The following is a 15843-nucleotide window of genomic DNA, read 5'->3' as shown; positions in this document are numbered from 1 at the left end:
TGGTAAGGGACCAAAACATTTTCAAACAGTTCGTGGTGATGAACTGTAGTAAGGAAGAACCTGGCTCAATAGTTACCGAAACTCTAAAAAATGTGTTTTTGATACCATTAGTTACATCAAAATAATTAAATTTTTATGCTGCTTTTAAATATATAAGTTTCTTCTAGTTTAGTCTTAACGATCAAAAGTTACGAGTCTGAGAAAATTTGCCTTATTTTAGAAAATAGGGGGAAACAGCCCCTAAAAGTCATAGAATCTTAAAGAAAATTACACCGTCAGATTCAGCGTATCAAAAAACCTTGCTGTACAAGTTTCTAGCTCCTATCTATAAAAATGTGGATTTTTGTGTTTTTTGCCAAAAGATAGATCACGGTCACGTGTTTATTTGTTTTTTGTTCTTTTTCCCAGGGGTGATCGCATCGACCCAGTGGTTCTAAAATGTCGCAAGAGGGCTCATTCTAATGAAAGTTTGAGTGCCCTTTTTAAGTGACCAAAAAATTGGAGGTCACCTAGGCCCCCTCCTATGCTCATTCTTTTCAGAAAGAACGGATCAAAATTTTGAGATATCCATTTTCTTCGGCATAGTCATAAAACCTAATAATTATGTCTTTCTGAACGACTTAATCCCCCACAGTCACCGGGGGAAGGGCTGTAAGTTACAAATTTTGACCATTATTTACATATAGTAATGGTTATTGGGAGGTGTACAGATGTTGTCAGGGGGGACTTTTTCGCATTGAAAGGGGGAAGAAGGTCGGTCGGAGTGAGGAGGCTACGTATGAGGGTCTTTCCATGAAGGAGCTTATCATGAGGGAAGAGAATTTCCATGAATCGGACGCGGGATTTTCTTTCAAAAAAAAAGAAATAATGAGAAAATAAATTAAAAAAAAAGTTTTTTGAGCTGGAAGTAAGGAGGAGCATTAAAACATAAAACGAAAAGAAATTATTTCGTATATAAGGGGTCCGTCTCCTCCACAAGAACTCACTCTTTACGCTAAAGTATTTTTAGTAATTTCAACCGTTAATATTGCAGCTAAAAAGGGAACGGGATGGGAATTGGTAGCCCCTCGGCCACTTTTAACATCCTCCTCGACATGCCCTGATAGTTTAAACTTAATATCCTCATCGGTTCTTAAATATGTCAACCCTCTTTGCGTAATTGTTTGGCCTTTATGATATTTTAAACAAGATGAATATTTCAGATTTTGACCAAATGCTTTTAGAGAGAAGGTAGCCAAAAAGGGCATGGGAGAGGGTTGGCAACCCTCCATCTACTTTTGAACTTCCCCCTGAACTTGTCCTGAAAGCTTCAACTTAATATCCTCAGCTGTTCTTAAAATACTGCAGATCCTCCTTTTGGTAAATTTAATGCACTTAGTGTCTTTTGAATCATTTTAATAAACCCCTCAATATCCTCCTAAGTTTCACCTTATTCCCCTTATCCTTACCAGATACAGCCAGAGTAAAACATTCCCCCTTCCTCCAATGACAAATATTGCCTGAAAGCAATGGATAAATGTAATTGAATGTTATCAAAACAATTGAGCCACACTATTCTTATAATCTATGTTTTGATTTTCTTTTATCTTCCTTAGTTGTAACCCTCATAGTTGAGCCTGGCGAGGTACAGGTATAAAAAATTCACCTAAGTTTTTTCTCTAAAACCTTTACAAAAAGTAACCTCCTTACCGCCTCTAAAATTTGAATTCCACCTACCCCCTTCTCCAAAATACTTTTCCTAAACGTCTCAACTTAGTCTCCCAGCCACGAGACAAAACAGGATAGACCTATCAAAACTCTGAGAAAACTTGTACAATTTTAATGACACCCAGTGAGCGCACAATGAGAAACAATCGCTTCCCTTTAGACTAAAATTATCCTTAAATAAAGACAAAGGATTGTTCTAGAGCTAAATATTTGCGATGTACAGTAGGTTAACCGACGCATTAAAGCATTTATACTTTATTATTTGTGACTTAAAGCAAGGCTGTCTGAAATTCAAGAATAAAGTTAAAATCAAATAGGTAAGTATTATAGTGTATCTCAGAAAGTAATTTCAGCAGTTAAGGACATGTTTTTTATGCAAAAAAAGAAGAAGGAAAAAGAGTGGCAGCTACCCTTGTTGTTGTTGTAAAGAGAATACACTTGGCTTTCACCCTCTGCGTTACCAAACAAAAGCTAAACAATAATAAAAGATTCAAAAAAATATAAATATAAAATTAAAATATAAAAAGAAAAAGAAAATACTAGAAATCAAATCATCTTCTCTTCTCATCACACTCTTGTGACTGGTAAAAAGCAACACACCTAATAATCCCAATTAAAACTACAACCAGTTGGAAATATTTGTTGATGACTCAAACACTCCAAATGCCTTTAATATTTCTATCGCTTTATCTTTACTAATACGGGTAAAACCTAAAACAAGAACGTCCTGAGGTGGACGTCCTCAGGCCCAATGGTTCAATTTTCCTAATTAGAATATTTCTATCAACTGTGAAACGAGGGTATTCTGAGAGGATGTTTTCAATTGTCTCATCATTATCTACGCCACTATAAAAAGGGCATGACTTACTATCTGTAAGGTGATATAATGCTTGCCGAGATCTGGTCATTGCTTCCCCAGTTCTCAGACAGAAGATAGAGTTTGCAATTTTCCTATTTGGGTGGATAAGGTGATGTGGGATACAATACCCCGCAAAAGACAAAACATATAGATTAGTAGCTGCGAAACGGGTTTCATTAATTTAAAGAGAAATTACATCAGAGGGTATTAACTTTGAGGATTCATTTACAGTGAGAGCGACCGTCCAAGTAATTGGCTGGTGAATAACCTGTTTCATTATACTGCCAGGTATTTTGTTTCCCTTAATCATTATGTGAGAAGAAACCCAGATCATTTTCAGTTGAAGAGCCTGAGAAGACATTATTTTCAGTATCTACCCTTGTAGAAGACGAGCTTCGTTCGTTGGGCGCTTTAGATGACGCTTTAAACAAGTGACGGATGAATAGGCAATTTTCGTATGGGATATTTTCCAGCCAATGGTAGTTGGACAGGTCAAGAATATTGTGGCCACTACATTTTTCAAGAAAAAAATGAAGCCATTATTAGGATTTACTCTTGTTTTGTGTTTTATTGGATTATTTTCCTGCCAAGCTTCAGCTGATTCTAAAAATGGTCCTAAAGTTACAGATATAGTGAGTAGTTGTTTTCTGGTCAATTGACTTGCAACTCTAGGCTACAATAAAGTACTTGATTAGGGGGAGGGGGCTATCTTGAATGACTAATTCAAGGATAAACAAGAGGCCAAAATATGCTTTGGATGTCTTCAGCTTTTCTTAACCAAATTCTAAGGCTTAGAAAATTTGTTTCATGGCTTTATTTCCTAAAGCAAGGGAACTTGTATCCCATGAAGCTGAGAAACCTGCTTATTCATATTTTAAAAATCCACAAGACTAATAAAATGATTGCTTAATTACATTATAGGCTGGAGAGAAATCTTTAGAGGCATTACATTCAAGAGAGGATCATTTAAACCAGCAAGTATTGAGAACAACCCTTCTTAATAAAGATACTATTTGTTTGTTTTGACATCTATACAGCCTACATTTACTTTACCTATGCATTCCTTCTGGTAGATCACATAGTCTCTATTCAAAGCATTCACCCAATTCTTTAGCTCTTATAAGCTATCTCATATTTTTCTGCACATGCTACAATTCTTTAGTTCATGCTTGTTATGAGATCTTACAAAAAAGTGGAAAGAAACAGTTTTGCCATGCAACCACAGAATGGTTCTGTACTCAATATTGCTTGATTTACATCTCAGAGTACCAGTTGTTTCACTAAGCATGATACATTTTCATAGTACCACACTTCCTCACACTGCATAGCCTATAGCACACCTCCACTATTCAGGACACACAGCCTAGATAGTTTTGTTTTTGATATTCTAGTAGACAACCCTTTGGATTTACTGTAATAAACTAGTCATGTAGCACATAATAAGAAATTTAGCAGAAATGAAAATTCAAACCTCCTTCCCCCCATGCATTGTGTATAGCCAAGCCAATCAAAAAGAATAAAATGTAAAATACTCCCAGAGTTCTTCCTTTAGAGAAAGAAGTAGCAGAGGTAGGTAGCCTACTTCAAAATACCTTCCCAGGACGTACTTTAGTTGGTGGATCCATCCCTGAAAGTTTTTTCCCTAACCTAACTGCATTCAAGATAGCAAAAAGCAGCTTAGATGAAATTCTACAAGAGCTTCTTTTTGCTATTTTGAAGTACCTACCCTTCATTCCTTCTCCCTTTAGAGGGCATTAACCTTTGTTACCTTTAGGCCTATAAGTCTTTGTGCTATAATAGTGAATCCTTGCAAAGTAGATCAAAAGTATTTGCAGCTTAACAATTTGCTCAATCCCAAATTATAAAGCTCCAGAGATCTGCAAATAGGCCACACTTCCTAAATTCAGAAGAAAAAACATATTGATATGGCTTAAAATTCTACTCAATAATGAAGTAGGCCTAGGCTACAACAAAAGTATTTGCAGCTTAACAATTTGCTCAATCCCAAAGTATGAAGCTCCAGAGATCTGCAAATAGGCTACATTTCCTAAATTCAGAAGAAAAAACAAATTGATATGGCTTAAAATTCTACTCAAAAAACAGCAATTGCATTTTCAAAACTAAAACCAGAGAAAAAGAAACAGAAAATTAAGGTTTGTTGTTTTATCAAAATTCCAGTAGGTAAGGGAGAGTATCTGTACATGGGACAATTTGTTTGTGTTTGTCTCCAACTCCTACCCCTAGACTTGTCAAGTAGGTACATTTCTAGGGCTTAGAAATCAGAAGAGGGTCAACAAAGAAAGCTTATTTTTGGAGGGTAGGCCAGGTATGTACTTTGATAGAAAGTTGAGCATTCCTAACAATGTCTGTAGCTCTTTTCTAGACTGGGAATTTGGCATGTCTTTACAGCCCAATCTTTTCTGGTTTTGGCTTTATCCCATCCTTGCTAATGATGTGTCCAAAATATTTGTCTGTCTTCAGAAAATTTTGGTTTTACACTGTTGAAATGGATTCCTGTTTTTCTACCTGTTCTAAGAACAGCTTCAAGCCTTTGATTGTGCTCTTTTTGGTTTCTCCACTATACTACAAGGTTTCTCCCATTAGCCCAATCTGTTGGTTCACTGACCTTTTCAATGATGTCAAGACATTTTAGTTGTTCTAACTTGTCCTTGAGCTTCTGCTTCAAAGCTAGTGGTACTTTTCTAGGTGGATGTTCTGTGGTGATTATGTTGTCCTTTAGGCATATTTCACATTCCATTTCAAGTTTCTCTGTGCCCTTAAACACATTGCAATATTTGGTTACTGGCAACTGTGTGATGCTCAGGACAAGCTTGATCAGATTCATGTCTGCTTGCCTTGAAACCAAGTACAGGTGTGTTGTTTGACTAAACCACATAGAAGCCAAGTGACTGTGCTGCTCCATTTTCATAGCAACATGGGATGTTGCAGACTCTTAGATGAGGTATGGTTGATTTGCAGTAGCTGGTGAGTTGCTGTGTAGATTTGAGCAGCTGCAGCTTTTGTGACAGCTTTTCCAGGTATTGGGAAGGCAAGATGTTTACCTGAGCACCTGTGTCTATTTTGAAGTTGATGTGGGTTTGTTTGCACACAGAAATCTTGGCAAAAATTTCATCTTTGCTGGATTCATTGTGGATTGTATATAGGAACACCTCTGTTTTTTCCTGGTTGTGCATATAACTAGGTGGTTGATGGGATATTTGTGGCTTCATTTCCAACAGCAATTACAGCATTTTGCATACTCTTGCAAAATTGCTCTGTTTTTTGCACTTGGCACACGTTTTTCTCTTTTTAGGGCATACATGCTGAGGTGAGTAGTTTCTGCCACAGAAGTAGTACTGTGTCTTCTGTGGGGAATTGAATCTATTGTGTGCAATAGCATCCAAATTTGGTTTTATTTCCTTTTGTTCAAAAGTTTTGAGCTGGGCTTGGGTTGACTCATGAGCTCTGCATATGGTGACAATTTAGACAAGTGTGATGCTGTCAACAGTGGCTAATAGTTTTTCATGTAGTTTAGGATTTCTGACTCTACATACTATTTTGTCTTCTACCATTTCACTTTCACTTGATTTCACTTCATTTTCACTATTTCATTTGAAATATTCAAATAGGTTTTGTTAGTTCACTGTCTTGGGAAATAGGAATTAAAAGAGGGCCTTTCCGAAGCCAACCAAGAGCGGGGGGTTAGCAAAAAAACCTGTACAAAAGAGTCTTTAAAAGCAGGGGGTTTGGGGGGCGGCAGCCCCCCAACTGCCTCTTCTAATTCCTGTACGTTTTAAGGTACAAGGTTTGACTTTGGGACGCAGCCTCTTTAACTCTTTAAGAAAACGAAGTTTTTTTCATATTATTTCTGTACGTTTTTCTACAATCCATGGTGGATGTAATTTAATAATTCCTGTACTCCTCGTACAGGAATTAGGAGAGGAAGTTGGGTGGCTGCCGCCCCCCAACCCCCTCCCCCGCTTTTAAATAATTGTATAAAATAGAAAAAAATAGATAGAATGACCGAAATGTTTCTTTTGCTCATAAGAAGCTAATATTCTGTTATCTCTCAAATGATAAGCTGTCCAGGTGTTATCAAAATTATACACTGCTGCGATTTAAGGTAATTTAAGGTAATTATTTAGGCTATCTAAAAAAAAGGCTTTTTAACTGAGAACTTTTATTGTAAGTGTTTTTATTGTTTTTTATTTTCTTTGCTGAAGACAGCTCTTAGATATAGGGCTGAAATATTCAAATAGGTTTTGTTGGTTCACTGTCTTGGGAAAAAAGTCCTCATTATTCTCTCTTTTGTTGTTGCATTTCACTTTCACTGGTGTATCCACATGGTTTAACTAGGATCTTAAGCTCTGTTATGTATTTGTCAGCATTTTCAGCAACTTTCTGGTCTTGCTACTGAAATATATAGCAAGAGAATATTCGATTCTCTTTGTCGCCTACATAGTCTCTGAACTTCTTCATGTAGGCTTGATGTTGTCTTTTTCAGCTGCTGCAAGCTCAAAGGTGCTGAAAATCTCTGCCCTGTACACCAACCCAGATTAGGAGGTACAAACAAGCTACTTTCTCAGACTTTTCAGCAAGGAGATCTTCACAGATGGGCACTGCATGGCTTTCAAATGCAATCCATTCTGAATTGAGATTTTCTGCATTCCAGTTGATTTATGGGTAGGTGATATCAATGACTTCTGACACCAATGACCTAAGGAGACAGCTAACCCAGCCTGTGTGGTCGTATTCGACTTGTAGAGATGTCAAAAGACTTTAAAGCACTTTAAAAAATTTTTGTTTTCTTATTCTTTAAATTGAGGACTTTGCTTAATCACACAAAACTGATGCCACTTAGAAAACAATGTCTTGAACTCAGTGTTACAAAATTACCATATTCATTCACCATTTACTCTGACTACTAGTTTTCCAAAAACTTGTCATGTCCTGACTATAAAAATTGCCAATAACCTTAGGCCTGGTGGATTTTTAAAAACTTGGAAACCGAAATAGATTTTATATTACCAGTTTTTCATCTAAGATTGCCAAAACAGGCACCAATGACCTTAGGAGACAGTGAAAGCTAGCCTATGTGGTCTTATTCAACTGGTGGAGATGTCATTAGGTTTTAAAGTATTTCTCTAATTAAAATTTTATTCAAAACTGAGAGGTGATTCTCAGTTTCAGTGGACTATTTTTTAAGCATTGAGTTCCAAGGGATGTTTCCTGACTGCTAGTTTTCCAAAAACTTGTCATGTCCTGACTATAAAAATTGCCAATAACCTTAGGCCTGGTAGATTTTGAAAAACTTGGAAACCAAAATAGATTTTATGTTACCAGTTTTTCATCTAAGATTGCCAAAACAGGCACCAATGACCTTAAGAGACAGTGAAAGCTAGCCTATGTGGTCTTATTCAACTTGTGGAGATGTAATTAGGTTTTAAAGTATTTCTCTAATTAAAATTTTATTCAAAACTGAGAAGTGATTTTCAGTTTCAGTGGACTAATGTTTTAAGCATTGAGTATAAGCACACTGCCATAAAAGAATTCCAAGGGATGTTTCCTTTGTCAAAGTATCCTAGTAAGGGCTCTTATTGGCATCTTTCATAGGTAAATCATTTCATATACCCATCCCTCCACAAAACTAGTCCTATATTCATCTATGAGCATAAATATGATAGTACACATTTTATTTATTATGTTTTTCACAGGTAACTTTTGACATCACTATTGGAGGTGAGCCTGCTGGCAGTATTGAAATTGGCTTGTTTGGAAAGACAGTTCCAAAAACAGCTAGGAACTTTATGGAACTTGCTCAAAAACCAGAAGGTGAAGGCTACAAAGGTTCAATCTTCCATCGTGTGATCAAAGATTTTATGATCCAAGGTGGAGATTTTACAAACAAAGATGGAACTGGTGGTAAGTAATACTCCTTTTGGTTTTTCAGTTACAAGTGTTGAGCATTTTTCCTGTAGGTAGTTCTACCTACTAATAAGGCATTTTCTTTGAAAACTGTTTCAGTAGTTTTATATTGATCAATTTGATTTGTTTTTCCTTTGATTTCACTTCAGTATCTCATTGTTCTTGATAAATTGTGCACCAGTTCAGGTGAAGCATTCTTTTCTACTTCATTAGATAATTATTCTTAGAGGATATGCTAGATACTGGGTTCAGGATAATTTCAAGATCTTCTTTTAGCTTGCTAGATGTTTCAAACTTTTTTAGTAATTTCTACTTTTCATAAGCAGCTCTTGGCTCCCTTTTTCTTTGATTTCCTTTCAGCATGTCTTAGATCTTGATCAAATTGTGCATCATTCTAGTTGGGGCATTCTGTTCTACATCATATAATAAATCTTCTTGGAGGATATGATTGATGTTGGGTTCAGGATAGTTCTCAAGATCTTATTTGAGCCTGCTAGATACTTCAAGCTGTTTCAATTATTTCCACTTTCCATTAGCAATTGTTGATTCCCCTTTTCTTTTATATCTTTTCAGCATTTCTTCAATACGTTCCAATTACTTTTTCAGTAATTTCTACTTTTCATTAGCAGCTGTTGGTTCCCTTTTTCTTTGATTTCATTTCAGCATGTCTTAGCTCTTGATCAAATTGTGCATCATTCTAGGTGGGCCGTTCTGTTCTACATCATATAATAAATCTTCTTGTAGGATATGCTTGATGTTTGGTTCAGGATAGTTCTCAAGATCTTATTTGAGCCTGCTAGATGCTTCAAGCTGTTTCAATTATTTCCACTTTCCATTAGCAATTGTTGATTCCCCTTTTCTTTTATATCTTTTCAGCATTTCTTCAATACGTTCCAATTACTTTTTCAGTAATTTCTACTTTTCATTAGCAGCTGTTGGTTCCCTTTTTCTTTGATTTCTTTTCAGCATGTCTTAGCTCTTGATCAAATTGTGCATCATTCTTGGTGGGCCATTCTGTTCTACATTGATTCCCTTTTTCTTTTATATCTTTTCAGCATTTCTTCAATATGTTCCAATTTCAACAAGCAGAGTTTCCCAAAAATAGACAAATCCTTCCTCCATATATTGTACAAATGCTAAAAGAAAAAGGTGATAGGTGGCGTGACCACATCAAATTTGATACCTTTGATTCACGGTTAAAATATAAAAGAGCTAGAAATAGAGCATCTAAGTTCCTTCGTCTAAATCGTCAAGAGGTTGCGTCAGATGCTATTGCATCAGTCCAAAGTTGTCCAAAAGATTTGGAAGTATGTAAGGAGGAATCAAATTTCACAATCCCCTTCCTTTATAGATGCTGAAACTCCTTCACATATAGATGATAATTATGTAAAATTACAAATAGATTTAAAATTATAAAACAATTTTGGAAGTATGTAAGGAGGAATCAAATTTCACACTCCCCTTCCTTTATAGATCCTGAAACTCCTTCACAAATAGATGATAATTATGTAAAATTACAGCTTTTCAATAAGGTTTTTGGTTCAGTTTTCACACAAACACACAGAAACACATATTCAGTTTACTCCTCCATGTCTAACAAAAGAATTTGATGATTCAGATTTGACAGTCTAGTAGGTTTATCAAACACTCTAAAATTTTGATCCTGGAAAGGCGGCAGATATTGATGGATTTTTAAATACAACATTTTGCGAACTTTCATCTGTGCTTGCTAGACCACTTTTTGTCTCTCGTCTGGTAAATGCCTTTCAGCTTGGAAAAGAGCAATCATTAGGCCATTGTACAAGAAAGGTTAAAAGTCAATTTCAAATACATCTATCCTTTCCCATATAATGGAGAAAGTTCTGGTGAGCAGAATCCAGGCACATTTTTAGGAAAATAACTTATTGAATTCAGCTCTTCTAACACGCAACTTCTGGAGGTGATTAATGATTTTCTATTGATGGTGGATAATGGTATTTTGTTTGATTGTATTTACGTGAGCTTTTCCAAAGCATTTGACCAAATTTCCATCACACTTTTGATAAAGAAATGTCAACTATATGGTATCAGCCCGCGAACTGAAGCGTGGATAACGGATTATCTTACAAATAGACCTCAAGAGGCTGTGGTAGGTGATGCTTTGTAATCACCTATGTCTGTCATAAGTGGAATTCCGCAAGGCAGTTGTCTTGGGCTGGTACACATGTGTCTTTTTTATCAATGATTTGCCACGTGTTGTTAGGAATTTGACCTTAAAAATGTTTGCAGATAATGTGAAAGTTTACAGGTCAGTCCTGAACGAACATGATGTTTCTTTACTTCAAGAAGATTTGGCTAATTGCTGTGCAGAAGATTTGGCAATGCTGTGCACTATTTGCATAGACTTCCTCAAGATTACCCTCAAGACTCACTTTGCATAGACTCCTCCTTCCCTCATTACTTCATTGATGGTAAATCATTTTAAAGCGTGGAGTATGTTCGAGACCTTGGGGTTTGCTTTGATATGAGTCCCAAATTTGATAAACATGTATCAGATATCACCCATAAGGCAAATTACAAATTGTTACGTTTAAAGCATACATTTTCTAAATTTAATATTCGTTCATTTATTTTGCTTTATGTATCCACTGTACATCCAATACTTGAGTATTGCTCATCAGTATGGTATCCCCTTAATAAGAGAAATAGAGAAAGAGTAGAAAGTGCAACATAGGGCCACCAAACTTATACTTTACCTGAGACATCTATAATACCACCAGAGAATGCAGTGACAACAATTGCTTAGTCTTCAGTTCTGATGTGATAGAGCCGACCTAATAAATACATTCCGCATTGTTAGGAATATTAATAATACCACTCTAATTCCCTTCTTCACTTTTACAGAATACAGCAGTACCCGTCTACACCAACACAAAATATACCCACCATGTTCACAGTAAAGATTAGGCCAAAACTCTTTATCTAGCCAAGTGTGAAAGACTTAGAACAGACTTCCATTGTAAACAGTTGCGACTATCACAGTCCAGTCTTTCAAAAGTAGTTTAGCCTCTACAGATTTTCATACTAGGTCTTTATCACAATCCGTTTTGAGGATATTTTGTTTTTCGTATTGGTTGTTGTGACCTGTATGTTTTCATAGTGTGTTATTTTTCATAGATTTATGTGAGTGTACTATATTGTCAGCAATGTCATAAACTTTTTTATAATGCTTAGTGCGACAAGCTTGATAAAGCTATTTTGGTATTATTAAACAAATAATAAATAAACCACTGTTCATTCCTTGTATTAACTGTAACATAATTTGTTTTATAATCCTTATTTATTTTAATATTTTAAAGTTTTTCTTTTAATATTTGAAAATTGTTTGTTTACATTTAAATCTTTTTGTAGATTTAATGTTGTGTTTGTCTTTTCGTCTGTGCTCAGATTTATTTATGTTTTAGGAAGAAGCATTTATGGTGACCGTTTTGAGGATGAAAACTTCAAGTTGAAGCATTATGGCTCTGGATGGCTTTCAATGGCTAATGCTGGTAAAGATACAAATGGATCGCAGTTTTTCCTCACCACCAAGAAAACTCCTTGGCTAGATGGTCGTCATGTTGTCTTTGGCAAAGTTATCAGTGGAATGGTATTTTATTTTTCTACTCTTTCTCTTCTTGCTCTTCATTATTGTTTTTTTTTTAATTTGGCCATCTAATATCAAACTGTTGAGGCCAGTTCTGTGGCAGATTATTGAAATTTCCAAATTAAAATCACTTTATTTACTCATCTAAAAATCTGAAAGCGGCATTCACTTATTCTTTCAGTTTTTTAATAATGCAAATTATTTATTTCACTTCTTCCTATACCTTTTAATTTCATTTTTATTTTATTGTTCTGGTGGTTTTTTTTTTCATTTTCAGCCAATCAAATTCCATCTTCACTTATTCATTTATCTTCTTCATTAGTCAACTATTATTGGTTTATTTTTTATGTCTGTCTGTAAAGCAAATTTTTCCCTCATTTGTTTTCTATTGTTTTTTTTTTATTAATCACTTATTTTTCAGTTTGTCAATAAAGCAAATTCTCTACTTTACTTATTTATCTAACTTTTATTCTTCATGATTCTTCTGTTATTCACTTATTCGTTGATTTGATAATAAACCAGTTTTTTCTTATTTATTCATTTAACTTTTACTATTTATTGTTCTTCCATTCCGTTTCTCATTGTTCTTCCAGTCACTCATTGCTCTGTTATTTTTCTATTATTTACTTCTTCATTTATCAATGCAGTAATTTCTTTACTTTATTCTATTAATTTATCTCCTTCATTATTCTCCCACTGTATCCGTAGTTGTTAATAAAGAAAATTCTCTAGGTCATTTATATTCAACTTTTCATTGTTCTATTTTTTTTTTCTGACCTATCTCTTCAGTTTTCAATAAGAAAGTTTTTTATTCATATTAAAAGCAAAAAAAAAAACATTTTACTTTAAAGTAAAATGTTAAAAGTGTTCATGTTTTATTATTCATTCAGTGTTTAATCCCTCCAATGTTTGTCCGACTCGTAAAAACGTAACAAAAATGTTTTTTTGTGTCCCCTCCTCCCCCCCCCCCACCCCAACAAAAAAAAATCCTGGATACGCCTTTGATGACTTCGTTTATAATATCATATGTTTTTAAATTATTCATATTATTTATTTTAAAAGCAAAAGAATATTTTACTTCAAAGTACAAGTCAATAGAATAGAATTGTTTAAGAACCCTCAAATAATAATTCAAAAGGAACTTGAATCCTGTTTTATTATGTGTCAACTACTGCTATAAAAACTGTGTGTAATGATTAACTTGATTCTGAACCCTACCGAGTGTTGATAATTATATAATATTTATATAATGTTATGTCTGCCTGCTTCAGTTGTTATTTCTATTTGCTCTGAGGTCAACCTCAGTTGTTTTAAATTTAGGCTTCAGGTCCTTGAACTCCTTATTCACTTTGAATCTTCATTTTACCCAGTGTTTATATGAATCCTTGTTTTGTTTACTTTCTGTCTCTCTAAAGTTTGTGTATTGTGATCTAGCTAATGTTTCTTGATCAAGGGCGTGTTCAGGGTTTTTTTTTGGGGGGGGGGGTGGCTTGTAATAAAAAAAACTTTGAAAAATGCAACAAAGATTTGTTTATATGCGTTTTTGTTGCGTTTTTACTAGTCAGACATTTTTTTTTGGTGGGGGAAGATCAATTCCAGTACCCCTGAATACGACCTTGCCCTTGGTTATATTAAACTATTTTGTGTTCCTCAATCGCATCCCCTGATTGAATTAAAGTTTTTGTGTTCATCAATCTCCTCCCTTTCTCAATTTCACTTTCCCTTCCCTGATCTCACTTTCTTTGTCTACCTGTCTCTCTTTCTTTCTAATTTTCCCCCCTCAAGATTTTTTTAAGTTTAATAACTATAAACAATGATTATACAATAGAAAATCAATTAAGATATAGCTAGATAAAAAATAAGTGTTTGCCCAAACATCACTTAGAACAAAAAAAAACACGTATTAAGACTATAGTAGAAAACCTATATTCTAGTGATAATTAACTAGAGAATTCTAGTGATAAATAATATGTTTTTTTTTCATTTTTCAGAAAACAATAAACGTTTGCTGAAAAAAAATTGTTGTTGCTCAAATATCACTCAGCACAAACAAAAATTTGTTAATGCTGGTGTGGTTAAAGCAATAAACTTGGTCGAAGTGATAAAAGACTTGAAAGCCTAATTAGAGTAAAGTTCTGCAAAAAGCAAAGCTGGCATAACTTTGTCAGGGTTGTACAAAGATGATTAATTTCACTACTTTATGATAGCCCATCATCATAAGGTAGATAAGAACACACTAAGGCTAAGTCCATTAGTTTTAAAGGTAATTGGAGACCAAAATACAATTCAGAACTCATGACTGACAATGTCTGATGGATTAGCAGGCGAGTGGACGACCGAGATTTTAATTAAATGATAAATCGCCTTTGCTTTTTTCGACGCCTATTTAATGTGTTTCTTTTTCAGGACGTTGTCAGGAAAATCGAAAACACGAAAACCGATGGACGTGATAGACCTGCGAAGGAAGTAGTAATCGCGAACTCTAGTGCAAGAGCTGTCGAGGAACCGTTTCCCGTCACTAGAGACGACGCAAAAGAATAAAATTGAATATTTTTAGGATTTGAGTTTATTCCATTTTCCATGTATTTACTAAATTTTTTTGTATGGGGTTTCTTACTGAATTTTGAATTGGATCAATATAAGAATTAATTACTTAAACCAGTGTTGTTTCGTTCTTGGTATTTGATTTGCAATATGCTTTGTTGATGAGACTGCGCTCATGGTAGACTTTGGAATTATTTTGCCTCTATGAGTGCGAGGATTCGGCTCTTGCGAAAAAAAGACAAAAAAGAAAATACCATGTCCAACTGAATAATTTTTCATGTAGTGTTTCTTATAGAGTTCTGAATTGAACCAGTATAAGAATTAATGTTTTAATCAGTGTTGTCTTGTTCATTGTATTTGATTTGCAATATGCTTTGTTGATGAGAGTGCCACATGGTAGACTTTTGAATCATATCATTTCTATAAGTGTGAGTATTCAAAAAAAGACAATAATGAGAAATGCCATGTCCAACTGGGTAGTTTTTGGTAGCCGATAAATTTCGTGCTTGTTGTCATCTGCCATCTGTTACTTCCAAGAATGTTTTCATGTACAAGCCTTATTAAAATTTGGCTTGTTTAGAACATTTGGTGGTTATAAATGAACCATTGGTTTACGATAGTTTTATTGTAATATCCAGGTGTGCAAAAAGTTCCAAAGCTCCCAGTCGCAGAATTTTAAAAGCTGCCACACTTTAGCAGCACAACTTGTGTTTTGTCAGCTTTGCTTTGAGCAAACTAGAAAAACTTGCAGAACACCCCATCTCCTTCAAACGTTCAAGGATTAGTTTCTTATATGATGCTTGATTGTCAGCTTGTTTGGGTAGGCATATGAGGTCATCCCTGTTTATCTTGCCATCTCTTCAGAGGCGCCATTTGGGGGGGGGGCAGGGGTGGACAAATGTCCACCCCAGATTTTCCAGGGGGGCCCAAGCTTCCACCACAAAGAGCCCTTTGCCGGCCATAGTAATCCATTATGTCCAACATAATCCATTCTGTCCAATTGATTTGAAATTACTGCACGCCTATTAACCAAAGAGCGTAATTACTTGACGACCCTTGAGGTAATTACGCTATTTGCTATTAATTATTGTAAACTTTGAAAGTAGGTAAGATACATAATAAAATTCTCGAGTTCTGTCAAATGCCCATTTCCTAGATGATTACGCGACACGAAGTGAGTCGG

General features: G+C 35.0%; 1 protein-coding gene across 1 annotated transcript; it reads left to right on the top strand.

The window, feature by feature from the left end:
- The first annotated feature begins 2988 nt into the window (after positions 1–2988).
- On the top strand, positions 2989–14774 carry LOC136035675 (peptidyl-prolyl cis-trans isomerase 5-like). Its single transcript, XM_065717596.1, has 4 exons — positions 2989–3198; positions 8281–8488; positions 11935–12119; positions 14523–14774. The coding sequence occupies exons 1-4, from the start codon at positions 3043–3045 to the stop codon at positions 14655–14657; spliced, it is 684 nt and encodes a 227-aa protein (XP_065573668.1). The 5' UTR covers positions 2989–3042; the 3' UTR covers positions 14658–14774.
- Positions 14775–15843: the final 1069 nt, after the last annotated feature.

This window comes from Artemia franciscana, chromosome 14 (assembly GCF_032884065.1).
Source record: "Artemia franciscana chromosome 14, ASM3288406v1, whole genome shotgun sequence".
Classification (NCBI taxonomy): Eukaryota; Metazoa; Arthropoda; class Branchiopoda; order Anostraca; family Artemiidae; genus Artemia; species Artemia franciscana.
The sequence above is the reverse complement of the archived record's forward strand: the minus strand, read 5'-3'. Positions and strand labels throughout refer to the sequence as shown.

What these genes read in the sequence shown, in the direction of transcription:
- LOC136035675 (XM_065717596.1), top strand. Translation starts at nt 3,043, where the DNA reads ATGGTAGTTGGACAGGTCAAGAATATTGTGGCCACTACATTTTTCAAG. An exon ending in GTCCTAAAGTTACAGATATA is followed by an intron (nt 3,199 to 8,280) that starts GTGAGTAGTTGT and finishes TGTTTTTCACAG; the next exon opens with GTAACTTTTGACATCACTAT. An exon ending in AAACAAAGATGGAACTGGTG is followed by an intron (nt 8,489 to 11,934) that starts GTAAGTAATACT and finishes TTTATGTTTTAG; the next exon opens with GAAGAAGCATTTATGGTGAC.